Source organism: Anomaloglossus baeobatrachus, chromosome 5 (genome assembly GCF_048569485.1).
Source record: "Anomaloglossus baeobatrachus isolate aAnoBae1 chromosome 5, aAnoBae1.hap1, whole genome shotgun sequence".
In the NCBI taxonomy this organism is placed as follows: Eukaryota; Metazoa; Chordata; class Amphibia; order Anura; family Aromobatidae; genus Anomaloglossus; species Anomaloglossus baeobatrachus.
Window position 1 is genome coordinate 243,934,641 of NC_134357.1, and position 7,848 is coordinate 243,942,488.

General features: G+C 48.3%; 1 protein-coding gene across 1 annotated transcript; it reads right to left on the reverse strand.

Moving 5' to 3' along the window:
- Positions 1–5,634: 5,634 nt before the first annotated feature.
- LOC142309895 (type 1 phosphatidylinositol 4,5-bisphosphate 4-phosphatase) lies at positions 5,635–7,044 on the reverse strand. The gene has a single exon (XM_075347358.1). It carries the CDS (start codon positions 6,969–6,971, stop codon positions 6,126–6,128), a length of 846 nt encoding a protein of 281 aa, XP_075203473.1. The 5' UTR covers positions 6,972–7,044; the 3' UTR covers positions 5,635–6,125.
- Positions 7,045–7,848: the final 804 nt, after the last annotated feature.

Consider the following 7,848-nt stretch of genomic DNA (forward strand, 5'->3'; position numbering starts at 1 on the left):
GTACAGGGACGCGGCCGGGTCGGCAGGTTTCGTCATCCCTTTTTCAGGGACATTGGTACGTTGGGAGGTGGCCTGAGGAATGGCGGCAGGTTGGTCTGGTAAGGAATCTGGCCTTTGCTGCGGTTATTTCCGATCGTGGTGACGGTGGAATTGTGGGGGGGTCGCAATTTTCGGGATGTAAAGTGTGCGGTCACTGCGATAATCAGGCGGTGGTGCATGCGATAAACAGCTTGTCAGCAGAGTCCGGACCGGTAGTGGCTTATCTGCGGCATTTGGTGCTCAAGTGTTTACTGTGGAACGTTCATGTGGTTGCGAAACACGTGGTGGGGGTTGATAACGGGGTGGCGGACGCTTTATCTCATTTTCAGTCCACAGGTTGTGGGAGTTCATGCCGGGGGGCAGACGAGATCGGAGCAGTGTGTCCAGAGGACTTGTGGAGCCTGGTGAGGCATTGATTGCGGGTTTCATTAGGAATTCGGTGAGTGGCAGGAGATGCTGGGAGTTATGTTTGGTGACGGGCGAGCAAATTACTTGTTGGCACTACTGGCACTAGTGAGCGAGGATTTCAGGGCTGGGAAGTCAGCATCAGCAATGATACTTAGGGTGGCGGCTGTGTCCTTTTTGGTTGAAGGTCAGGGGTGAGTGGGGCGTGCCGCGGAATTTTGGGTGCGGCAGGCCTTGAAGGGTTTTCGAAAAAGGGGCGAAGGAGCGGGACACTAGGCGGCCCATTTCTTTGGTTTTGTTACGGCGATTGGTGGACGGTTTGCGGGAAATTTGTGTCTCAGTTTATGAGAGGGTGCTTTTGAAACGGCTTTTGTGTTAGCCTTTTTGGGGCGTTGGTGAGCCCTTCCAGGTTCAGGGGGGGGTGGTCTGATGTCCGAGGTTGTGGCATTGGTGGGACGGAGAGTAGAGTGTCAGCTTAGGCGGTCCAAAAAACAGACCTGATGGGTCGAGGCAGGTTGGTTGTGATGGATGCGTTGTGCCCGGTGCAGTTGGTGAGGAAGCTTTGCGACTTGGGGGCGGTCCTCCGGGCCTGCTGTTATGGCACGTGGATGGGTCTTGGTTTGTCTCGTTACCAGTTTGTGGCCGTACTGAGGAGTTGTTTGCGCTGTGCGGGGGAATGCTCGGGAGATTACGGGCCTCATTCCTTCAGGATCGGGGCGGCTGCGGAGGCTTCGCGTTGTGGCCTGGGTGATGACATGGTGAGACGAATCGGTTGGTGGGAGTCTTATCGTTTTTCGGGGTTATGTGCGCCCACAGTTGTTGTCCCAGGGAGGGCTTTATGGAGTAGTTGGTTGTGGCTTTGTCGGGGTTCCTTGCTAACAAATTGGTGTTGGTGGGGTTTGTTTGGTAAAGTTTCTGTGGTTGTAGGAATCTGCCTGATATGGATTCTGGGGCTCTCCTTCGTGTTCTGGGGGGCCCGTCGGGCCGATGCTCGCCTGAATGGTCGGCAGTTGGGTGGACAGATCGCTTGCGTTGGTCAAGTGGTTCGGTGTGCGGGGCATGGAATGGAGCAGGGTCGTGACGGAGTTTGAATACTATTGCAGGGTGGATAGACCTCCGAACGTGTTGGTTTTTTGCACGTGGGGGGGAAATGACTTGGGAGCGCGGGCATCACGTGATTTGATCTGGGACATCAAGATGGATCTATTGCGTTTATGGACCAGGTATCCGGGTTTGATAGTGGTATGGTCGGATTGTGGCCACATTGGTGTGGAGGGGGGCACGGTCAGTTGAGAAGCTGAATCGCGCCCGGGCTCGTGTGAACAGGGTGGTTGCGCGTTTCGTGCGGAGAAACGGCGGTATTGTAGTGTGACGTGCGGATCTGGAGTCGCCAAGGTGGCAGTTTCGAAGGGGTGATAGGGTTCACCTTACTGAGATTGGTTCTGATCTATGGGCCTTGGGTTTGCGTGATGGTGGAGCAAGCCTTGGGTGTGTGGCGGGTCCAGGCCACGTAAGGTGTCACGTGTCCTGTCCTGTGGCGGGGGTAGGTCTGGTCCAGAGGCGGTTGTAAGGGATTGGTGGCTGGACTGAGAGGCACTGTCTTGGTATGGTGTCTCCGGGTTCCGGTAAATTGCAGGCACGGGGTTCTGCAAGGTTTGGGGGGTATTAATCCACGGGGTGATTAATACCTCATCTCTGGGTCGGAGTGTTGCGGCCAGGGATATTGGTGGAGGAAGTGGTTTCTGGACCGGGCCTACATGGGGTTACATGTACAGTTATTATTTATGTGTTACCTATTATTTGTTTGGGGTCGCCCATTGGACGGCGCCCCCTTGTGTTAGTATGTTAATAATAGGTAATAAAGGCTGCTGTGGCCAATTTGTTTAACCAAGTCACATGCAGTCGGTGTGTTATTTATTAGGTTAAGTGGGTATACTAACCATCACGACCGGAGAATCCTTCCTCAGTCGTCATGTGCTTAATCCACTCTGGACCATATTTATATCGCTCAGAACAATGGCTGTGAGGTGTGGCTATATACACATAGCCTACAACAGGATCAATTTACTACAAGAAAACAATAATAAACAGGACCCAGATTAGCACTAGAAAGGGGGAACAGCATGAGGGATATATAATTAAAGTGGAACCGTGCGGCAATACCTTATGTGCATCAGCCGAAGTAAATATTTTCAAATGATCAGCTATTTACCAGTGGCAATATATTCACTTATGCAGCCTCCAGTGTTAAAGGAGAGGTACATATACCCAACAGTCCTGTGTAGACAGAGGGATACATTTGAGGTTTCATATACAAGACCGATCCTTCCTCTCTCCCCAAGAAAGAAAACACACATACCTAGTTGCTGTCCCACAATGGGGCAAGGAGTAACCATAGGGAACCACAGCAACCAGTGTCTAAAATACAAATATATATGCAAGACACCTTTTAGACATATGTTTCTTAGGTTGCTCACCATAAGTAGTTGTGGGGTCCTACCTTACATAGGTCCGTATGGAGGGTTCCAGGTCTGGCGTCCAGCGATCGCTGACCCAGTAGAACAGGGTGGGCTATTTAAAGCCAAATTTGGCGCCACCATGAGGAGAGAGACGGATGTGACGTAACGCCACACACCTCATCGTCTCAGCGTGTGTGGTAACCGCTCGCGTCACTTCCGGTCATGTGATCGGGTGATGTGCATCTCTTATTAACGTCCCTGGAACCGAACAACACAAGTTCCTAGTTGTTGGGATTTGCACAGAGTGTCCGCGCATGCGCGGTACGATATTTGTCCCATTTGATATCAACTAATGCTGGCACTTACATGGCCATTTGATATAGGGATACTGGATCAACCAGCTAGTTGTGCGCCGCGTTATTGACAATGGATTACATTCAGGAGTCACACAGAGTGTGTCTATACTGTGGAACTAGGCGGACAAAGGGTACCATACACATATCTGAGTGACAATTAAAGGACTCAATGGTCCCCTCGTTACAATTCTGTTGGAGTCATGTCTGATGTAATTATCAGTAATATACTGATAATAGTGATGGTTATAGGATCATTGAACACACTATTAACAACCAAGTGGGGGGGGGGGTGTATTTTATTTTTAATTTAAAAAGGGCACACAGATGACCATGTTTGCAATTATGTGATATAGTATAGAGTGTAGACAGTAAAGTTATTACTGTAACTATAGACCCATCTCAGTTTTGCGGGTCTAATTTGTAAAAAAGGAAGGTCTACTACAGGCACAGTATTCCTAAATGTGAAGGCTAGGTCCAGTTTGTTATTAGATAAAGGGCGTAAAGCTTATTGTTTCATTTAGGCCATCAGGATGCACAGAGCCCATCCAAAAGATCCATCTTGCCTCTCTTTGCAATAGGAGGACATCCCAGTCCCCTTTCCTCTCAGGTTCCGGTACTGTTTCTATGGATTTAAACAGGGCACCCTCCATTTTGCCCGCATGATGGAGATTCATATGGTGTGCTATTGGTGTGTCGCGTTGATTGCGAACATCACCAAGATGTTCGCCAATGTGTACCCTAAGCTGTCTTTTGGTTTTGCCGATATAATTTTTTGGACAGCCACAACTAAAAAGATAGATGACACCTTGGGTCCGACAATTGGCAAAATTTCTATTTAGATATGTTCTTCCTGTTTTGACGCTTTGGAATGTATTTGATGGGAAGATGAATTTGCAAAACTTGCAAGCCCCACACCGGAAGGTGCCATTATCACGTGTCCTGAGCCATGCACTCCCGGGTATCTCGGGGGCCACATAGTGGCTTTAAATCACATGATCCCTCAAATTGCAGCCTCTACGGAAAGTCACTGATGGATAGGGGAGAATGTTATCCTTCAGATCTGGATCCTGTTTCAGAATACCCTAATATTTCCTGAGGATTTTCATTACTTGATTGTTTTGGTCGTCAAAAGTGCCTACTAACCTCGTCGTCCCTTTTGTTTCCTCGATCGCCTTACAATTTAGTAATTCGTGTCTATCCTTGGCTACTGCAAAATTAAAGGCCTTGTGAACGACCTTTTTAGGATATCCCCTATCTAGGAACCTTTTAGTCATTTGCCCAGCCTGTCTCCTGAACTCCTGGTTATCCGAACAGTTCCTGCGTATACGCAAAAACTGGCCCTTGGGTATACCTCTTTTCAGACTAACAGGATGATGACTGTCCCATTGGAGAAAACTATTGGTGGCACTAGGTTTCCTGTATAAAGTTGTCCGCAATGTTCCATCCAAATCCTTCTTGATGAAAATATCCAAGAAAGCGAGCCTGTCACCTCCAATTTCATAGGTGAATTTGAGTCCAAATTGATTTATGTTAAGTTCTTCCACAAATTCTTTAAAGGATTGGACACTTCCATCCCAGATAACCAAAATATCGTCTATATATCTGCCCCCAAAATATATCTGGGAGCAGTGGTTGTCCCCATCGTCCTTAAAGACGACGGTATTCTACCACCAGCCCAGGAGCAAGTTAGCATAAGTAGGGGCACACGAGCTCCCCATTGCTGTGCCCCTGAGCTGATGGTAGAATTTTGAGTTGAACATGAACGCGTTCTTGGTAAGGATGAAGTACAGGAGTTCTCCAATAAACCTATTGTGTGCCTCCATTTGATTCCGACGCATACTAAGGAAGTAGTTAACGGCTTCCATCCCCTTATCATGAGGAATACTCGTGTATAGGGACTCCACATCTATTGAGGTAAGAATCGTATTCTCTTCTAGGGTGATATCCTCAATTTTTGCCAGTAAATCCAGGGTATCACGTATGTATTTAAACCAAATTATCCCAATAAAGATAATAAGTTAATAAAACGTTTTTTTATTGATGGTATATTAAAAACATAAACACAGACATAAATTAAAAATCAAGGCAAGGGGAGCAGTACTAACCCACAGTGGGAACCATATACATTAAATAACCTTAGTCCCAGCAGGTCACATACAGCTATAATATACAACAAGAGCATTAATTAGGCAGCTAAAATCATCCCCATATAATAATAACAATAGTCTCCATTAGATCGCTGCCCATTAAAGTACTCAATTCAAAACAATACCAGACCTGCTGTCATATCAATAGTACAAAGACCTGCTCCCCTGCCAGCCACTCCAACACGTGTTTCACACCGCTTCCTCAGGGAGTGATGCATGTATGAAAATTAAGGTGCAACAAATAGGATATGACACAATGTAGAGAACCATCGTCCCACAAGGCAGTCCAAACCTTCCTTTTCACTAGGCCATCACTTTGTGTCCAGTAACCCTAACTAACGCTTGTTTCCAGAATGGCCTGCTCCTCCTCAATGTAAACAATACCCTGGATCTGCTGCTGCCCTCACTTGTCTCAATAGCGCCCCCTACACTTCTCTGAAGGTTTACAGGATTCTCAAAAAAAACAATCAACCCCTTAGCAGCTACAGGGTCCTGCCACATTTTTCAGCCCCTGGCGGTGAAGAGGTTGACATTGGGCAGCAGTAAATATTAGGTGGTTTGAAAATTGTCAAATCGTCATATTCAGTACTGCTTCATAAGGCAGCAAGGATCGAGTCTTCTGATTAATGGCCGTAGCAATGACTGTCCTCTGCCTTTACAAGGTTACTCGCCATTCTGGCCACCAAGGGGGGAGCTGGAGGAGGTAGGACTAGGTAGGTTCACGAGAAACTCTGGATGGGATGGCTGACTCTCATACATGCCCAGTAAATGGCACGACCCAAACAGATCAATGCCAACAGCAGCAGCAATGCCCATGAGGCATAAATTCCACCATACTGACGTGCCAGGGCCCATGTTCCTGCCACAAGTCCGGCTGCAGCTACAGCAAATAAAAAGCCCAACAGAAAGCAGCAAATGCATCTCTTTCTTGGGTACCTCTGTCCGATAGAGGAGACTTTTCGGCAGTGTGGGCAGCGGGCCAAGGTCCGGTCTGAAAAATCTGTCCACAGAAAGTTGTTCTTGCAGTGTCCGCAGATGACCCGGACTCCGACAGGCTGTGGTTCTGGGCTCAGGGGTCCGGGATGTACAGGGCCCAGGTTGATGATTCTTTTACAGTATGGTCTTGGACAGGCTATCCTCTGGGACGTGACTTTACAGATCAGTAGGCAGTTACAAGGGCAGCGCACATACTTCTTCCCCTGGGGAGCATTCTTTATTGGCGTGGCTTCATTGCAGACTCCACACTTCACTACATGTTGGTGCATCTTTCCTTCCACATTGATGACTGACTGGCAAACCCTGCATGTTATCATGGGGGTAGAACCGCTTTCTGGACTTGTTAGTGGGGAATAGGGAGGGGGGTCTTCACCAGGTAGGACTGAGCCAGCCGCTGGGAACACCTGAAAACCTTGCGGCTTGTTGCTGGGGGCGGGCCCGGGACCACCGTATGGAGGAGCCGTAGGAAGTGTAGTGCCAGGCGAAGGGGCTCCTGGACCTACCGAGGCTCCCATGCCGCCTCCGTCCCCGAGATCGGAGAGGAGAGGGGAGCGCTCTCCATCCGCCATGGCCCTGGCTCCCACCTAGTACCGGCACACACGATTCTTGCTGCTGCTTCTCCTGTCTGCTGACGCACCTCACAATGCGGCTGCGCGGGATGTATCACGTATGTATGAAGGCAAGGTGGTGACAAAAGGTCTTAGTATCTGATCTACGTAGGTACTACTATTCTGAGTTAAAGAATCGATTCCGGACACTATGGGCCTACCCCTGATGGGGTTGGTCCCTTTGTGTATTTCACCATCCTGCCCATTTTGCTATGCTATTTTTATAGCAAACAGTGCTGTAACGTAGGGGCATCTACAAAGTGTCTGCTATAGTAACTTAGTGTCCCACTGGTGCCAAGCAAGTTCCAACACCGCTGCCTTCTACACTCCTGCCCATTTTGCTATGCTATTTTTATTGCAAACAGTGCTGTAACGTAGTTGCATCCACAAAGTGTCTGCTTTAGTAACTTAGTGTCCCACTGGTGCCAAGCAAATTCCACGACCTCTGCCTTCTACCCTCCTGCCCATTTTGCTACGCTATTTCTATAGCAAACAGTGCTGAAACTTAGTGGCATCCACAACGTGTCTGCTATAGTAACTTAGTGTCCCACGGATGCCAAGCAAGTTCCAACACCACTGCCTTCTACCCTCCTGCCCATTTTGCTATGCTATTTTTACAGCAAACAGTGCTGAAACTTAGTGGAATCCAAGAAGTGTCTGCTATAGTAACTTAGTGTCCCACTGGTGCCAAGCAAGTTCCACCACCTCTGCCTTCTACCCTCCTGCCCATTTTGCTATGCTATTTTTATAGCAAACAGTGCTGAAAATTAGTGGCATCCACAAAGTGTCTGCTATAGTAACTTAATGTCCCACTGGTGCAAAGCAAGTTCCACCACCT

What these genes read in the sequence shown, in the direction of transcription:
- LOC142309895 (XM_075347358.1), bottom strand. Translation starts at nt 6,971, where the DNA reads ATGGCGGATGGAGAGCGCTCCCCTCTCCTCTCCGATCTCGGGGACGGA.